This window comes from Amblyraja radiata, chromosome 19 (genome assembly GCF_010909765.2).
Source record: "Amblyraja radiata isolate CabotCenter1 chromosome 19, sAmbRad1.1.pri, whole genome shotgun sequence".
In the NCBI taxonomy this organism is placed as follows: domain Eukaryota; kingdom Metazoa; phylum Chordata; class Chondrichthyes; order Rajiformes; family Rajidae; genus Amblyraja; species Amblyraja radiata.
Genome location: NC_045974.1, coordinates 7422663 through 7442929, shown reverse-complemented (window position 1 = coordinate 7442929; position 20267 = coordinate 7422663). Strand labels below are relative to the sequence as shown.

Here is a 20267-nt window from a genome sequence, read left to right as displayed (position 1 = left end):
TGCGTTAGCAAAATATTTTATTTCAATGGCTTGTGAGTGTAAATGTACTTCCACAAGAATGCTGACAGGCAATTTTAAAGTAGAAGATATCATAGTTGAATACAAAACAAACACTTTCTAGGAAGGTGTCAATATGTGAAGGTCACGTTGGAATTCTAGATTATTTAATTTGTCTCATATCAAAAGCCATTAAAAGTCATTGGTAATGTTATGGTATATTGACTGAATTGAGAATTCCAGAGTCCAACTGGCTCAATAAATGACCTCTGATGGAATCAAGGTATTGATACCCATTATATATCACATAATTCTACCTGCAGCCACTAGATTTGTTTAGGCTTTCATGATGAGTTTTCTTTATTCTAGTGGATAATTTGTCCAATGATCATAGGTATACATTAGTTATTTGCCAGATTATGGGGAAAGCAGTATGATGTTTTTTTGATTACTGATCATCAACATCAAAGAGTATGATGGAGCAAATAAAGTCACTCTGAATCAGCTTAGCAAGGACAAGCCATCATTACCCAGAATTGAAATTGATTATTACATTCCAATGCTGTTCAGAAAAATGAGAAAAATTATGCTTGATATGGAGCCTGGCATTGTCAAATTAAGTGTGGAGGCTGATTAATTATGCCACCAACGACAGCATGTGTTTGAGAAAGTAGAAGATGCCAAAAAAAATAAATCATAAGGGATTTCTACTGTAGCTGGAAATATGGAACAAGGTACAATGGACCATATCAACCCCTAAAGAAGCCTGTGAAGGACAAAAATATGGATAATGCAATGGCGTTACAGAGACCCGTACATTACCTCGATCAGCCACGGAGTTCTAATCATAATGGGATTTCCTTGTCTTGTTCAGAGTTAATTAGTAATCTCATTTTACAGGATTTTCTAGGGGAAAAATTACATCATTTATATTCTGCTTGAGAACAGAATTTAATCAAAAAAATCTTGAACTTAAATAAAGTCAATTACAAAGGTGTGCTAAGTATATAGTCTGAAGTTCAAAGAAAATTAGATTACTAAGATCTGCCGATGGATAATCAATGTAAATATTTCAAGAAATATTTCATAATTCACAACTTTCCATTATGGAAAACAAAAACTTCACAAGAATGGTAATCCATCTGTGACTAACTGGAAGGATTATGCATACTATTAGATAAAATAGAGCTTATAATGTCACAGAGAACAGTATCATACCAAAGGATTAGGAGATGTTTTGAACCAAATATGAATGGGCAAAAATTGATAATGAGGAAGAGATTGAATTCAAAGTAAATTAGCAAGACAAAAAATTTAAGAACTCCTACAGCAATGTAGGAACGAGCAGCAATGGTATAACTTCCTTAGAGGAAATGGGAGGAATACAGAAGTTATGGATTCATTTTAAAAGAAAAAATATTTGCTGTGAATATGATGCAATAAATGATCAGAAAGCATCAGGTTCAAAATTTAAATAATAGTGAGATACTTGAAGCAATTAATGTAACTCAATAAAAAGTACTACAGAAATTGAAGCTCAAATCTGATAAATCCCCTGCATGATGTGATAAACCCTGCATCCCAAGATTCTAAAATCAAAAAAAGATAGTGATGATCTAACAAAATTCCCTTAATTCTAGAGCAGACGCAGATGATTGGAAGTTAGGAAATTTTATACTGCTTATTTAAGGATGAACGGAGAGAGAATATAAGGAACGATTGACAATTAACCAGACATGGGTCGCGTGGAAAATAGTGACATTCATCATTAAGAATTATAAGGTTTTAATACAATGATTACCCAACATGATTTTATGAAGGAAAAATGTTTGAAAATGTTTGTGGTCTTGAGAATATAACCAGCAGGAAAGATAAGGGGAATTAATTGATGCAGCATATCTGAACTGTCAAAAGATACAGTATTTGCCTAAAATGAGCTCAGCTCTCTTTCCCTGTTCTAATCAAGAGTCCATTGATACTGGTAAAGATAATCTTTGCATGTTGCTTCAAACTATTCATAAAGGGCAAAGACTTTAAACAAGATGGTAGTGCAAAATCTGACTTAAACACAGGCGATACATGCTAATATCATTATTAAGAATGGAAAGGAATTCTTGATTGAAGATGATTTTGAATTAACCAGCATGTGGAAGGGCCAGAGTTCTAGAATTGGTAGCACAACTGGTAAAAAATGTGCCAAATTTAGTGATATTCCAAATTAACATGATTTTAGGGATGTTCTATTTACTGGAAGCCTTAGGGTTTGGTATTATTTTGGGGAGAGAAAGCAATAAGCCATCATGTTTCTGATACCTGATCCAATCATAACTTGTGTGGAAATATCAGCAACATTACAGAATTCCCATAGCTACTACATGGAAACATCACAACGTTGTTGCCCCAAATTTACTAAATTCAATAAACTTAAATTAACAATTTAGTGCAAGTAACTGGATAAGAAATAAAAGGCTTGTTTGCCACTGGATTTGTGCAGGGAAATGTTGTCTTGGGTGCCACCATGTGACATGTGCAAGCAACTACACAGACATCAGATGAACAATCAAAGGCTCTGTACAGGACAACTAACTAATGCACACAGGAATCAAAATGATCCTTGCTCCATTGACTATCAGATTTAACTAAATAAAGAGAAAAAAAGAACAACATTTTTCACAGGAATAAAAGATTGGAACAGTGTGTCCACGGTTGCCAGCTCAGATGCCTATAATTCAATGTGAATAACTGACATCGAGCCTGCTTAATATTTATTTGAAAAACGATTGAAACAGATGATGCTGAACATGGTCCACATTTCACGTTCACCTCTACTCAATCCTCACACACACACACTAATCTGCAGTTTACATCGAGCTGTAAATTACAATTATAACACAAAGTACATGCTATAACACCAGGATAAGCGCTCAATCAAGAAAACAAAGCCCAAAGCACTATCTAAACTGATTATGCAAACTTATGCTAAGGACAATAACTAACTCCATATGCAATAATCAGCTACCTACGTTAACAAGCACATAAGAAAAAAACTGATAGTGTAGATGCAAGAATATAATTGAGATTATCAGTTAGGCCCATGACACCTCGAGAAGACTCAACACTTAGTTCTGGCGTCCCACTACAACCTCCCCTCAATACCTGCTCTCACCACCAATGCTACCAGTACTATCCAGTCAAATCATACCATGAATATCATCAAGCCATTAATAGGCACAACAGGTAATGCAAAAGAGAAAAGATAGTGCAGAATATATTACAGCTACATAGAAAGTGCAGATTTTTTTTAAAGTGCAAGGGTCATACTGAGATAGGAAGATATGGATTACACCCTTTGCCTTCGAGAGGTCCGACAAGTAGTCTGATAACAGTGGGGGGTGGGGGGGGAGAGGGTGTTTAAAAAAAAAATTTAATCGGGTGGAATGTGCTTCCACGCTTTGGTATCTTCTACCCTATGGGAGAGCAGAGAAGATGGAATGGGCTGTATCCTTAACTGCAATTTCTTGCCGTCTTGGGCAGAGCAGTTGCCAAACCAAACTGTGATCCACCATGATACAATGCTTTCTACAGTGCATCGGTAGAAATTATCCCATATTTGCCGCAGCAGCTACTTAAGAATGTTCTAAAATAAAGTGGAAGCATGTCATCCTTGACACTCACCTCCCTTCCTAAGATTAGACTGACAAGAAGGTAGAGGCCAAAGCTAATTATCGTTCAGTGTTCAAACCGGTTACAATCTTTACCTGAGGTAGCACTGCTGGTCTTTGGCCTGCCAACCTCTGCAATGAGCTGACCTGGGGGACCTTAATGGGCACTGCAGTAATAGTTCCCAGTGTCTGTCAAAGGAAAAATAATAATAATAATAATAATAATAATACAACTTCTCCTTAATGTCAGTATTTGCAGGTTGCCTTCCAAATATATAAATCTGGTTCATAGAATATTAAATGGCAATTAAAAAAAAACACAATTCAACCATTAATAACTTCATATGGTGAGAATAAGAATCTTATCGAGTAATAAAGGGTTATATAACATTAAATACACAAAATCTGACAATTTCACTCGACATAAATTTACATGCAAAGCTAGAATCACGTAACACTCTACAGAATAACTGCAAATTGACCATGTCCAAGTACAACAATAATGTCATTGTAAAATTAGTCAGCACACAGCTCAGTGACACTTCAAGAGTGCCAGTAGAAGATCTCTACCTTTCCCTTACATAAGGAAACTATCTTAGTGCACTGATCAGATAAGCTGTGTGGAACCTGGGTATATTGATATAATATTAGAAAATTACAAGTGTGAAGGGAAAATTAAGATCTTGACCAAATATTCCCTCTACAGCCAAATTTGGAAATTTACAGAAGGATCTCAACCAGTTAGACATGTCCGTTCCATGGTGTTTGATGCTGAGCCGCCATCTTAAACTGCTGTAATCTCTCTATGAAACTACTCCGCAATTCAATTTTGGAGTTCCAGCATTTAGATCCAGCAACAATTAAATACAACAAAATGCCTGAAGTGCTTTCCATTTTTGGTAATTTGGAAGGTGCTATCAGTATACACACAAGCTAGGATGTCATGAAGCTAACTCCTCCACCAACCAGTCCATCCCAGGTGCTGTCCAGAACCCTTCTTCCACCAACAGAAATATCAGAAACACATTGATTGGGTGCAACCATGTCCCACTAATGGAAAGGTTTCAATAAAAGAAAGGGATTCCCTTCAAAATAACTGGGCTAATGCTTGCGGATGGGACTTATATGACGTAAAATCTAAATCAATCATTTCACCACATGGTTTCGATTCCATAAGTGTGAAGTTTGATGGATCAGACTTACATACATTGTGATATTCCTTCTATGTACGAAATATAAATTGCAATATTATGATAGGTCAATTTGTTCGTTTGTGGATTGAGTAAACCGTTCATGTAAGATTTGCATCCGTGATTGTAGAACGAAGAGTCAGTCTGGCAGCTGGGATCAAGTAACTACATTCTTTCTTGGTTAAACCAATTCATGCAAGAACAGCTTTTGAAATTTCTTGTTAATTGTGGTCAGGGCTCAAGCCAGTGATGCACAAAAGCTCATACAACAGAAATATAAAGAATGTAATCAGGACAAAGCAGATTTGTGGCAGTGCATAATTTCACTGAGATAAACTTTTACACAATTGAAATATCTTTAAGAATCACACAGGCAATTTTACATAAAATTCAGTTCTGGTTTTACAGGAAGGAATTTATCAATCAGGAAGAATTATCATGTTCCTCAAATCTGTCATAGGTTGTGACCTTATTTGTTACGTCCAATATTGAATTTCAAACTAAACCGTGAGAAAAACATTTCTTGAACAAGTAAAAAGCTGGGGTAAGGAACGAGAAGGTCAAATTTTTATTTTTCAAGTAAAGAAGTTGCGTGGCCGTTTTTGAGAATGCTTAGGTCGATCATAAGCTTTTTTTTAGAATATGCAGGCATAATTGCAACTAATTGAGTCAAATACACAGTCCATCCCAGGTGCAGCTGTCCTGATAGCCAGAGAAGAGCTCCGATCGTCGGCCTGCGGCCTACAACATCCTGAAGCCGCGGCCTCCGGTAGGAAAGAGCCGATTCGGGACCTCCAAGTCGCGCAGTGTGTTCGACCGTCCCTATGTCGGTGTTTGAACCATCCCGACGTGAGGGCCTGTACATCCAGCCGTCCGTAGTTGGCGACTGCGGAGGTTTATGGCCCCGACCATAAACAATGCCTTCCACCACAGCGAAGAATGCTGTGGTTGTGGTGGATGTTTGTGGTTAATTTTATTGTGTATTGTGTGTTCTTTTTTTATTTTACCGCTGCTGGCAAATTCATTTCACTGCACTTATATGTGTATTGTGATGAATAAAACTGATTGATTGATTGACATTCTGGGTACCACAAATAATTGCATTCTGAAAATAAATTTCCTTTAAGCTCCACTGTCAATGTTCTTTAAAGCTAGTCCTGTGAGAGCAGTTATTCATAAGATAGACACAAACAGCTGGAGTAACTCAGCGGGACAGGCATCATCTCTGGAGAGTAGGATTGAGTGACGTTCTGGGTCGAGACCCTTCCCCAGACTGGTTAGGAATAAGGGAAATGAGAGATATCGATGGTGATGTGGAGAGATAAAGAACAATGAATGAAAGATGTGCAAAAAAGTAAAGGGCCTGTCCCACTTTCACGACCTCTGGCGAGTTTGCCCTTGACTCATACTTGCAGCATGGTCGTCACGAGATCGTAGGAGGTCATAGGTAGGTCGTAGCAGGTCGTGACGCTAGTCGTAGGTACTCGTGGCATCAAGTAGGTCGGGGCGTTTTTTCAACATGATGGAAAATGTCCACGAGTAAAAAAGGTCATGAATTAGGTCGTGAAAGTGGGACAGGCCCTTAACTGTGGAAACAGGCCATTGTAAGCTGTTTGTAGGGTGAAAATGAGAAGCTAGTGCAACTTGGGTGGGGGAGGGATAGAGAGAGGGAATGCCACAGCTACCTGAAGTAAGAGAAATCAATATTCATACCACTGGGCTGTAAGCTGGCCAAGCAAAATATGAGATGCTGTTCCTCTAATTTGCATGTAGCCTCACTCAGAGACAGAACAGGAAGGTCTGTATAGGAATGGGAAGGAGAATGAGAATGAGTGTCCAGCAACCGGGAGATCAGGTTGGTTCAGGCAGGCTGAGCGACGGTGTTCCGCGAAACGATCGCCCAGTCTGCGTTTGGTCTCGCTGATGCGTTTGGTCTCCACACCATAAACAACGGATACAGTAGATGAGGTTGGTGGAGGTGCAAGTGAACCTCTGCCAAACTTGAAAGGACTATCGGTGTGCCTGGACAGAGTCGAGGGAGGAGGTTCAGCGACAGGTGTTACATCTTCTGCGGTTATAGGAGAAGGTACCTGGGGACGGGGTGGTTTTGTATCTTCCGCGGTTGCACGAGAAGGTACCTGGGGAATCTTCTGTGGTTGCAGGGCAGTTATTCATGTTGAACTGCTGGGGCGAGCTGGTCTCAGTAGCTTTTCCATGACTCTTTGTTGTTCTGCCACTGCAGTTCTACTCCAAGTATAGCTGTAGCTTTAAATACATTACAGAAACCCAGTTTCATCATGCCTTGAATTCCTGCAGGGTCCGTGGGTGCCATACATAGTTACAGAAGTTCAGAATTTTCCTGCAAAATTCATGTAAAACTCCCGGTATTTAAGATATTACTGCAAGATATACATCTGCAATTCCATGTATGCATATGTTAGCGTTGTTACAAAACCTACCATCAGCGGTGATCCAGAATCTTGCGTGCGATTCCGGAAACTATGGGGGATGGGGGCAGGATTAAAATTCAGGTTTGTATTGGTTGTCGGAGAGGTATTTGCTTGGACTTACAAGTTGATTAAAAAAAATTGTTCTGAGCTTCCGTTCCTGTTTTTTTTTTTTTTTTAAAGTTGCTGGACGATTACATCGCTGGATAGAAGTTAAACGCGACTTCTAACGCCTTCAACATCATGGATCAAAATCAACATCAAGGACTTCCACATCAGGACAAAACAAAAGTTATATTGTTTAGTTTACATCTTACCTTGCTTTTTGGTGTGGTTTCATTTTAATCTGACGATTCAAAATATGTTATTTAGGCCCCGATATCGGCCATGTCTTGCCTGCCGAAATCGCGGGGCTTATCATGGCAGCAGCCACATTCCCGTCTATCACAATCCACTCTCAAGATAACCAAATTCATTATTTTTTTTGCACAATCATGTCATAACAACATCTAACTCATCTATATTTTGTGTTATTTTTTTATCTTTTTTAAATGGGAATTTAAATTTTTTTTTTAGCCTTTTAAGAATGGGGTACATGTTTAGATCTAGTGATTGAATTTAGATGAATTTTAATTGATTTGATGACACTGATGAATCTGAATTTTTTGTTGGGTATTTACTATTTAACGTTACAATAATATTAAAGTTCTGATCTTGAGAATATCACATTTTTGAATTTTCAAGGCAGTCTGGGTATTTATTACTATTTTAGTCACAACGGTCAATTTTGTAATTATCTAATTAGGTAACTAACTAATTATATGCTTTAATTTCAGGTCATCCAAGTAAGATGTATCATATTTGTTTCAGAATGCTTCAATCTGTAATAACCGAAAATGTCATTCAGTTCTCTTATTTAAGAAAGTTATGTGCTTATGTCAATTGACTGTCCTCGATCACAGCTTTTGTGCTAAGTTAATCAATAAGCAATAGGGAACAAGATGACCATAACTTTTTTTAATACTGAAGATATGAAAGTGAATTAGTAACAAATTAAAGTTAATTTTATGCTTTATCTGATGGGATAAATTACAGGCTTGATTTTTAAAATCTCACCATTTTATAACATTCCTACCAAAACCAAAGTTGCAATTAGCTCTACATACCTGGATTCCTGACTGCAATCGTATTCTGGACTGCTCATTAATAGCAAGGAAGTCTGATGTTCCCACAACCTATGATGGCAATTCAAAAGAACCAGCTGCACCAGATGTCATTTAGCCCACCTTTCTGAAGGATACAAGGACTAGAGCAGAAGCTCTGATGCAATCCATCAACACCTGATGCCGAAGGACAAATATCACGTTGATTTCTCGCTTGCTACCAGGTTTGGGAAACAATCTGGCATTAAATAAAATTGTCAGATTGAGTAGATTGGATTAATTGAGAATAGTCAGTGTGGTTCTTTTGAAGGAAATCCATACCCAAATAGTGTGATTGAGGCCTTTAATAGAGTAACAGAGAGAGTACAGAGAAGGTTCACCAGACCAATTCCTGGGATGGCACAACTTTCATATGAAGAAAGACTGGATAGACACGGCTTGAATTTAGAAGATTGAGGGGGGAATCTTATAGAAACTTACAAAATTCTTAAGGGGTTGGACAGGCTAGATGCAGGAAGATTATTCCCGATGTTGGGGAAGTCCAGAACAAGGGGTCACAGTTTGAGGATAAGGGGGAAGTCTTTTAGGACCGAGATGAGAAAAACATTTTTCACACAGAGAGTGGTGAATCTGTGGAATTCTCTGCCACAGAAGGTAGTTGAGGCCAGTTCATTGGCTATATTTAAGAGGGAGTTAGATGTGGCCCTTGTGGCTAAAGGGATCAGGGGGTATGGAGAGAAGTCAGGTACAGGATACTGAGTTGGATGATCAGCCATGATCATATTGAATGGCGGTGCAGGCTCGAAGGGCCGAATGGCCTCCTCCTGCACCTATTTTCTATGTTTCTATGTTTCTATGTAACAGTGAATTTATTTATATGGGCATCCAAAAGGAATTTGAATCTAAATATTTAATAGCATGGTTTTTTTTATTTTTATGGGAGCACGTGGACTTGTATGGCAACCAAGTCCCTGATAGGAATTGAGAATTCCATGCTGCATTGCACATTAGTAAAAAACATGAAATTAATTCCTTTTCATGGAATTATGTCACCAAATGCCAACAACTATTTTTAATGCGGAGATTAATAAGTTCTTTTTTTAGTTCAGTTTAGAGAAGCAGCCGGGAAACAGGCCCTTCGGCCCACTGAGTCCTCACCGACCGGTGATCCCTGCACACTTACACTATCCTACACACACTAGGGACAATTTACAAATATACCAAGCCAATTAACCTACAAACCTGTCTTGAGTCTTCTTGATTAGCAAAGGCGTAAAAGGTTACAGGGAAAAGGCAAGAGAATAGGGTTGAGGGGAAAAAATAAATCAGCCATGATCGAATAGGCCGCAGATGGTGGTGGACGCAGATGGGCCCAGTTCATCATAGACACGGGGTGGGAGATTGCAACCTTCACGTGGTCCGCCCTGTTTCAACCAATGCAATCAACCTGGCGTGCACAATCAAATAGAACAAGTTGTCGTACAACTTTAGGCTGTGCACGCCATACGCAAGAAGAAGAAGTTCATGGACACAGCTTCCCATCATCAAAATCATCTTTTAAAGGTAGAAGGCAGCCTGTACAAGTCTTTCCTTTCACTGTTGCACTCCTATCGCATGTATAATTTGTATATAATGTGTATGTATTGCCCAAGTCTGTGGCTGTAATGCCTCTGCAACCAAGATTTTTATTGTACTTACCGTACCTGTGCATATCATAATAAATTCAACTTGATCTATTATTAAACAGTTCCATATTAATACAAACTGCAATTGTAATTTCTTGGACAATCAGTTACTAACTTTTAAATGTGATAGGCAAAAACAAACAATACACTTGGCTATCCGTCCCTCTCAGTCTTATATTTTATGAATCAACAAGTTGCTGTATCTTGTGTGCTAAAACTTGTGACTTTGTTGCAGCAAGAATTTCTCATTGTAACAAGATACACTATTACCACATCATTTGCTTGAGCGGAGGAAACAGAGCAGAGATCAGTACAACACAGATCAGGCTTCTTGCCCCACCATGTCTGCGCTGATTATTATGACAATCTAAGTTAATCCCATTTGCCTTTATATAAGCCATAACTATTCACCATTCTATATAACTACTCCCTGCAATTAATGCATCTGTGTAAATGCATCTCTGAAAATTTGCTCAGTCATTTCCTCAATGCAAATCCAGCAAAAACAAGACTTGAAAATGGGGTGGAACAGCTGTTTAAAAAAATATTTTTCCCCAATACTTCAAGACTAGAGAGGATTAAATGGAATGCCGCACCAGACACTACCCTAATTTCCTACCTGTGACAGCTTACTTAAGTAAAAAAGGGTTCATTAAAATCGTATAGCCCTTCTAAAACAAAAAATGGAAAACCTTTAAGACAGAACATACAGAGCAGTAGAGAATTAGATTTTAAACAGAGAATTTACTAGTGTCACAAACTCTTATCTTTTCTCAATGAATGAGATCTGGTTCTTTATATAATTACTCCACAACCGTCCTAGATGTCTTGCACACATGTATCTTGTGGACGTATTCTTTGTTTAGTGTTATTAAATGTTCACTGCTAATGAGTATCTACCTGTGAGTTTGATGTCTCTGGAACCCTCCTTCCAGTGGAATTCAAATTGCTCCCTGCCAGTTTACTTGTTGTTTGCAGATTGATTGGGGCCATCTGTGGAGGATCTGTACCAGGCGTCTTCTGTCCATTGATGTGTGCAGTAACCATGGTGATGGGATTCTTAGATGGCACCACTGAAATTGCTATGCTCTGGTTTGGTGCCTTGACGAGTGAAATAGGTTTGGTGCTCCCAACAGGGCAACTTCTGACTGCAAGCTTCTGAAAGAGAACAAAGCAAGTTTCAGTTATCTTGTTCAATTATTTACATTCAGCAGATATTTAGGGAAACAAATATTTAAGTTATCCTGCATGAGTTTTACTAAAGTCACATTAAAAATAGCTACTGGATTTGTGATAGGCAAATATTAGCAGCAGATAACAGAATGTGTTAATCGTAATGCATACATTTGACCCACTATTAATTATGACAATATAATTAACTTAATGCTGCAAAACAAAGACACATTTAGAGCCAGGTCACCCAGATTCAATAATCACCTCCAGGGTTAAAAATCCAGCATCCTTATTCATTTAAAACAACCCTACATAAATCACTGTCATTTAATTTTAAGTGCCCACTCTATTCAAACCACCAATAATCAAATTTTTCTTCGTATCAAAAGTGAATCTCACATTTTCACCATTGCAACAGCTGACAGCTTGCTCAGTTGTTCAACCTTTGCTGACTATTCCCCCACAACACTTTTCACTTTTGTGCTTAGCCTTATAACATCATCAGCAAGCTTGGATTAATCAGCAAATTTGGATACATTACATTAGGGGTTTGTATCCGTATACAATATAAATTGTAAAGAATAGTCCAGTAGAGATTCATGTGATATCCCACGGACTGGGAATCTGAATACACCAATTTATTTCTACTATTTTCTGTACATTATAGAAGATTGGCTCAAGTTAGAAATATCAATTTCCAACATACCTACTGTGCTAGTTACGACTTAAACAATTCTAGATTTGTTAAACTCATGGTAGTTCATGCTGACTATGCCTAAATATATATTCCAAAATAAATACAAGGGCCTCAAGAGTCCAAAGGGTCCTGATCCAAAACCTGATCGCCTGTCTGCTGGTGCTGCATCTCAGTTACTCCAGTACTTTATGTTTTACTCAAGCTTCTAGCATCCGCAGCTCCTTGCATCTCCGCAACGAGGTCATTAAGTAGATAAGAAATATACATCCAAATGAACATACAAGCGAGTCCTATGGAAAGTAAATGCAAGCAATTTTGCACTCTTTCAAGTTAAGAGAATCACAAGGTATAATTCGATGAAAGAAATTGAAATATACTGGCTGTATGATGGTCTATGTTTTCCAAAATTAATTATAAAAAACACCAGGGTATGATGCTAACACTGCCTGTACCAAAATATTACAGAAACACAATAAAATTCACGTCAAGTCTAGGAAATCATTGCACCCAGAGCTGATATGCAACAATTTTTTTTTAAAGTACAAGGGCAGAGGTTTACTCCAAGGTGAGAAGTTACAATGAATCCACCACAGGAAAATAAACTGAAAGTAGCTCCAAGATCACCTCTGTGCTTTAGGGAAGATACCCCAAGGCAGTGAGATGCCTTACAGCAATGTGTCTTTGATTATTTGGTCATTTACTGTTTTGCAGCTTACATTTGAAGCCATCCACTAAACGTAATTAAACTTTACAAAACATTCTTATTTTTAAATTATATCCTATTCAACAACTGAACCAAATTTATCTTATTAAAAAAACGTATGACATGTTTCTTCCCCAATCAAATGTCAGTGTTCTTTATGCAAATTAAAGTGCATAAAGATAACCTCATAGTTCACATGGCTCGGTTATTTGACATCTTCACCAGCTAACCATCAAGGGGATCTACAAAATATCTTGCATTCAACCCGATAAGCCTTTGGTTGCCTGTCAAGGTTAAGTACTTTTTTATTTTTATTTTTTATAAAGAGTAGGACAAGGTAAGTTCCAATTCAGCAGATTAATATTCAAGATACTGACAGATTAGTCATCATGTACAAGAACATCTACACACTGCACAGCAACGAGACAATTACATCAATCCCACTTCCTTAAAGGGACAGATCCACAAGTTTTCTATCAGGAGCTATGCTTGCAAGAATCAAAGGAGGGTGACTGCCAAATCAGTTCAGGCAAACAAATGTAAAGTTACCAATGTTGGTAAAAATCCAATCTAAATAAAGGCTATGCTAAAATTCACAGAAACATTAACATGACCTGCGTGGGTTTTCTCCGAGATCCTCGGCTTCCTCCCACACTCCAAAGACATACAGGTATTTAGGTTAATTGGTTTGGTAAATATAAAAATTGTCCCAAGTGAGTATAGGATAGTGTTAATAAACGGGGATCGTTGGTCGGCGCGGGCTGACCCGGTGGGCCAAAGGGTTTCCGCGCTGTATCTCGAAACTAAATCAACATTGCAAACAGAAAAACATTGTCAACACAAAATAGTTTGTGGTAATGTTCATTAATCTATACAGTTTGCAAGATTTTCATGTATTATTGTGTAGGAGTAAAACTTCCATTATGGATGGGTAAATTTAATATAAAAATGTTGTGGACCGATGTATGACAATAAGCACCACTAGCATACTGTTCATCTCATATCATACACATCTCAGTTGTACAAAAATTTAGCTGCTAAGTTTGAAAATATTTGCATGTTTTGACATCTGTATGCAGTAAGCACAGCAAATACACAAACATACTCATCATTGGAACTTAAAAAAATGGTAAAGGTCAAAAGCAACCAAGTGGCTTCTTCCCATTCCACTACCATTGAATTCTAATACTGGAAGCTGCCTCGTGACGCGGACAGGTGCCATCTCATGCCTTTTAAGTTGTTCTAATTTAATTTCTCTACATAACATCTCCAAGGAACAACGTTATCTATGCAAGTTTATTTTCCTTAAAGTAAAATTAATCCACTGGTTCTTTATCAGAAAAAGCATTTGGAAGCAGCCATAGCTGATGTCTAAAATGTGTACATACAATGCCATCTACTGGCATTTTACAGTAACAATATTACAAGCCAATAGCTTCACTTGCAATTATTTGATCGGCTTCACTGTCTACATTCCACAAGTGGAATCACACATCTTCAGAATTGATAGGAGGAACAAACTGGCATCTCCTTATTCCTGTACATGTCTTTCTTTGCTCAAAGATGTTGACTTGTAATGCCAGCAGTAGGCCTCGTCTTATTATGCAATAACCATTACAGCAATCAAATTTAATTAGCCAGATATTGTTTTACTGATTTTTTTAAATGGATAAATACATTTTTGTACCTTGGATTAACAATATCCTTACACTTTTTGTTAAATTGCTGGATTTTTAAAAATTTAGTTGGGCTATTTTTGTTTCAATTAAATTTTCACAAAGTGAACGTTCAAGTAGAGAAGCAGATTTTGTTGAAAAAGAAAATCTAGTGATCTTAACTCCTATGGTTTACAGATTAATTATTTCTTCGTTCAAACCAAACAGCGCACATAGGAAAAAACTACACTCCTCTGAACTGAACTATCACCTTAGACTTTAATTAGCTAATTTATTTATAGAAACATGGGTACATGAGCCAATCAGCCTTCTAACCTAAATCATAATACAAAAATGTGTTGGCTGATCAGTACCTCAACTTTAATTATGTACCTTTAACCTATTTCCATGACCCTGTCTCATAAAAAGTCAATCTTCTTCTTAAAAATTTCAGTGTCGATAGCCTGTTATAAAGATGAAAAAAGAGAATGAATTCTATATTTTCACTAGCTTGTGTGTAAACAAATTGCTCCTCTTGATTTGATGAATGGATGATTTGGCATTACCGTTATCTTTCAATTAAAGTATAAAAATATTTTCACATCATAAAAGTTAAAGTTGTGAGCCTATCACATTATCAATATTTGCATTATTATAAATAAACCAAAAAATAATCCAACCAGTTCATCCAAAATACAATAGGGAACACTTCAAAAGTCATTCCAAAAAGTATTAATTTGATAACATGTCAGCATGGCTTGAGTTTAACCTTTAAGAAAACTGTTTAACCCATAAGTGAAATTGATTAGAATGCTAACAAAAATATTCCTGCCATTGAACAAGATAAACTAAAGGTGAACAGGAACAGTTTGCATTACAAAATATCTCAAACAATTTTGGTTGATCAAGTAGCTAAATTTTACCTTTAAAAGTCTCCCAATTGCTAGATATCTCTTTACCGATAAACAGCCTTTCCCAGTCATCTGTTGCAAGTTCCTGTCTAATAAGTTTCATCATTGGATTTCTCCCAATTTAGAACATTAACTTGTGGCACTCATCTTTTCCCATAACTATTTAAAAACTAATAGAATAATGGTAATTGGTCCCAAATGTCTCCACCAATGCTTCAATCACCAAACCTGCCTTGTTCCTCATAAAATGCCTAGTATTGCATCCTCTATAATAGGCCCTCCTCCATATATTATTTAAGAAAACTTAAGAAATTCCACTTCATCTAAGTCCTTGCACTATGGGATTTCCAATCAATGAAAACCACTGATGTCTTCTAACAGACTTGCAACATCCTTAGAACTTTGTTTTGGTTAATCGTAGCAGTTTTAAAGTTATTTTTACTTCCAAAATGAAAAATGAAATCCAAGAGAATATTATTTATAAAATTTCGTGTAATTACTTGCCTAGGCTATTGTGACAGCACCTCTCAACCAATTATTACCAAATACAAGGATAGAGGGCATAAGGGAACACTATCACGTTTAGCATCCTCTCCAAGTTGTGCCCCACTGTATCTAAATCCTGCAACTTCTTACTGATCAGCACTCTGGTAGTAACTTGTATTCAAAGGATTGGAGTGCTTCAAAGCTGTTGCTTATCATTATTCTCATGGGGAACACTTAATCCTGTGAAAATAAATAAAGTATCCTGAATATTTCAAAAAAAAAAAGGTGAAGATGGAAAAGTCAAATGGTAAATACCCTGAATTAAGATTCAATTAAAAAAGCATTTTGGCAATACAATAAAAAACATTAACATTTCAGTAGTTTTTCCACGAGCTGTTTGCAATTTGCAAAATGGACAAGAAAATATAAAACTAGCAAAGTCAAACAAACAGTCTGAAGAAGGGTTTCGGCCCGAAACGTTGCCTATTTCCTTCGCTCCATAGATGCTGCTGCACCCGCTGAGTTTCTCCAGCATTTTTGTGTACCTACGATTTTCCAGCATCTGCAGATCCTTCTTAAACACAAAGTCAAAGAACTGTTGTTTTTTTTTAAAAAAAGATCTGACATTTTGGAACAAACAAATATTAGAATAATCAATTGCAGAATTTGTAATGAGAAACCTGGTAAAATAGAGTCCAAGGATAGAATGAGAATGAGTGTAGAATCTGGAATATAAATCCACAAGTCTTCAGCTATTAAATCCACAAGTCTTCAGCTATTAGCTGTGCATTAAATGAAAGAGCTTCTCCTGCAATATAAACACGGAAAATTCGAGATGTGGTGAAACTTTAGAAATACAAGATCTTCCACACGATAATTCGTTGCTAAATGTAAAGGAATGATCCACTGTATAAAAAGATCAAAGTAAATATAAAGCACATAGACCCATGATCAAAAAGGTGTTTTACAAGCTAAAGGAGCAGGGAGAAAATTAGATAAATAGGAAATAACATGTTATTCAGAACGTAGAAAGATCCAATCGAAGATGCAATGTTAGAACCAATTTGATCTATAGTAAATATAATACTTGAATTTGGCTATCTGAAACACAATCTAAAATAAATGGCCCTCAAAAAAGTAAAGTTTCAGTAAACTGCAAAATATATTGCAGGTCAGAGCAGGTGATGTATTTGGAAAGAATCATAATGGAAAATGGTAGGGTTTATACTTTGAAAGTAGAAATAAAGACTTTTGTTTGAAGTTTAAACAAACACATAAACACAAGCCATAAAATAGTAATACCAGATATTGGTCACTTCATAGTTTAGATAGTTAGGTAGAATTTCACTTATTCATTATTGGAATGACAAAACCATTGAGAATGTACACAATTTGACACAAATTTGACACAAGGACCATTTCTATTCAAATACAGAAATCAAAACTTTTAAAATATTGTCACCAAGATAGAAGATCGGTCATGAAAGACGCATTTACACAGTGGACCATTGTTTTGTCATAGTTTTTTTTTAATTAAAGCAGCCATCACATCATTTTTAAAATGAACAAATTGGCTCTGTATTTAGAGATGAAAGAAGAGCTTTGGGTTAATAGCTAGGAGGAAATTAGCTTAATTTTTCTTTAAATTAAGCACATGAAGCCAGATCTCACTAGTAAATGCTGACAGTTCAGAATGGAACTGTTGACGTTTTGCCCCTTCAAGTGGCAGTCAACCAGAGACTTCTGTGCTTTAGAAATATTGAACAACAGATGGCGCCACATCTATCACTACACTTTGGTCACTGGACAAAGTGCCCAGTAGCAGAGCCCTCCCTGTTCCTGAGGAGATTCTCCAGAATAAATTCTACTGGAATTGCCAAGATCCAATTCACATCAATTACTTTTATGGAGTATAACTATAAAGCAAAGGGATCGGCGTTTCTTTTTTCTCTTCATTTTTGTTTAGTATTTTTAATGAAGTGTTTTTGGATCATGTTATAACAATAATTTAACAATATTAACATACCCCAGTAATAATTTTTTTTTAATCTGAATTTGATGCATTTGTAAAAACTATAAAAAATTCGCCACTTTAACCTCTTGTGCACCCCAGAACAAGGATTTACCAACTGTAAAGCTTTGTTTATTTTGGGGAAATTACTCAATCAATGCAGATGTAGTGTTGCAGTGTAGCCCCAAGACTGCTTAAATCACTCTGAGCATACAGCATGGAAACAGGCCCTTTGGCCCAACTTGTCCACACTAGCCAACATATCTCATCTATACGAGTCCCACCTGTCTGCATTAGGTCCATATCGCTCTAAACCTGTCTTATCCATGTACCTGTCTAAATATTTCTTAAACGTCACGATGGTACCTGCCTCAACTACCTCCTCTGGCAGCTCGTTCCATGCACACACCACTCGTGTCAAAAAGTTACCTCCGGTTCCTATCTAATCTTTACCCCCACATCTCAAACCTATGTCCTCTGGTTCTCAATTCCCCTAATACTTCAAGGAATAAAGTTCCCGCCTGCTCAACCGTTCCCTTTAGCTCAGGCCCACGAGTCCTGGCAACATCCTCGTAATGTCATGCCAGTGACATTTTGCCCTGGCCAGAATGTTTCACACTAGCAAGTCAGGCCCTCTGCTTAAGGATCAGTAACAATGGACATGAGGAAACTGCAGGAAGCAAAGCTGGGAAATGGGTTCAAGTAAATAAGATTCAACCCTATACATCAGGAAAGTACTGAGGCTGTAAAGTAGGATCTTATAGTCTTATGATGTCCTTAATATATTGTCAAAATACTGAAAAGGCCAAATACCATCTTAAATGGAAAAAAGTCTACAAACCTATTAACTAAAGACAATCTCTTATTAAATGATCAGCCTGGAATTGAACATGCATGTACATAAAGGAATAGACAACTAGTTTTATCAGACACTTGCATTATGCAGCACTCATCTTTTTTTCACCTGCAGATATACTTGGCCTTGCAAAATAAACTGCTTCCTTCATTTTTTTTCCCTATAAAACTTGCAGCTTCTGCATTATTTTGCTTATTGTTTTTTCCCTGGATGGTCTATTGTTCCACACGATATTATAAAAAAGAATCAATAACTGAACCAGTTACATCCTGTTACACCAAGCAAAAAAGATGACATTAAAAACGGAACAATTTAATTAATTTGGATAGAACATATGATGGGTCAATAATTTCAATACTAGATATTTACTCAAAGCATTTAAAATGTGTTTCTTATTTTTTAATCTACTTGCATGATTTAAATTAAAAGTTTCCTCAACATCTATACCCATCTCATTTTGTTTCTGTATCTTGTTAGGTTTAAAGTTCTAGCTGAGTAGAGATATGGATGAGAGCTCATAACTTATTCCTAGCTCTTGCCTGAGATAGTTCCGGTTATACATCAACTCTGTGGTTTGGATGACACCCAGTATAAAACAGAGAAAAATACTTGAATTAATTCCATCGCTTAAAATGGCATATTCCACTATTCCATTAAAATGGCATATTCCACTATTCCATTATGCTCAAATTACTTCTATTGGCATACACATAGCCACAAAAATGTATAGTCAACACACCAACTCAAGAAAAAGGGTAGCATGGCCAAAATATAATTCTCAAAAAGTAGAACAGAGCAAATAGTATCCTCAAGATGGCAGCAGGTGAGGCTGAAAGGTGCCAGTGAGTGGGCTGGGGGCTCGCCTGCAACCCCTTCGGAGGGGCTCTGAGTGTTCGGTGGTCCGCAGTCAAAAGCTGCATGGTGACGGAGGCGTGGCGGTGGGAGTCGATTAATGGAACGGTTCGTGGGATGTGTCCAGGTCGATATGTTGGTGAAATGGGCCAAGAATTTGGGAGCAATTGGATCGTGCGCTGCTCCAAGAGGCCGAGCAGCCCGATAGTACACAGCAACATGGATTGGCAGAGCAGGACATGACAACATCACCTGGCCAGCCCGCTCCTGCAATTCTGACCCAATGCCCCCATCAGGACAACAAGCCATCAAGTCCAAGATAAGACTCTACATTTAAGAACTTTGAAACTTGAAGTAGACAAGTGGCATTGGAAAAGTGGCGACTTCCTTCTACTATTCTACTCAAGTTTGATTGAGCTTATGTATAGTAAGATTTTTACTGAACTGTATGCAATGAAATTACAATGAAATGCAGTGCTGATATATCACTTGCAGGAACATCATTAAAAAACTGCAACAGGTTAAACAGATGGGCAATTTGACATCAGAATGTAATGCATAAGAAAATCCAGAGCTTAGAATTCAATTGAAGAAAATATATATTTTTTTAATTGAAGTTGAGATGCTAGTATATGTTGGAACCAATACAGCATAAGCTCATTTGATTGATTCAGTGACTAAGTTGTCCAATAAAGAGAGATTAATAAGACGAGCCCACACTGATTGGCAATTGGAAAAATATGACAAGATCAAATTAATAAGTCGGCGAGTTATTTTAA

The 20267-nt window shown here is 37.2% G+C and overlaps 1 protein-coding gene across 11 annotated transcripts in view; it reads right to left on the bottom strand.

The window, feature by feature from the left end:
- phf21b (PHD finger protein 21B) overlaps positions 1–20267 on the bottom strand; it is a 79042-nt gene that overhangs the window by 32983 nt on the left and 25792 nt on the right. For 5 of the 11 annotated variants that reach the window (XM_033037589.1, XM_033037584.1, XM_033037582.1 and 2 more), the window contains 2 exons: positions 11045–11302; positions 3756–3848 (listed from right to left, as the gene is read on the bottom strand). In XM_033037589.1, the coding sequence (XP_032893480.1) occupies positions 3756–3848; positions 11045–11191 (240 nt within the window). In that variant the 5' untranslated portion in view covers positions 11192–11302. Of the gene's footprint in view, positions 1–3755; positions 3849–11044; positions 11303–18744; positions 18918–20267 lie in introns of those variants that run through there. The other 6 variants (XM_033037581.1, XM_033037585.1, XM_033037583.1 and 3 more) reach the window with 3 other exon arrangements.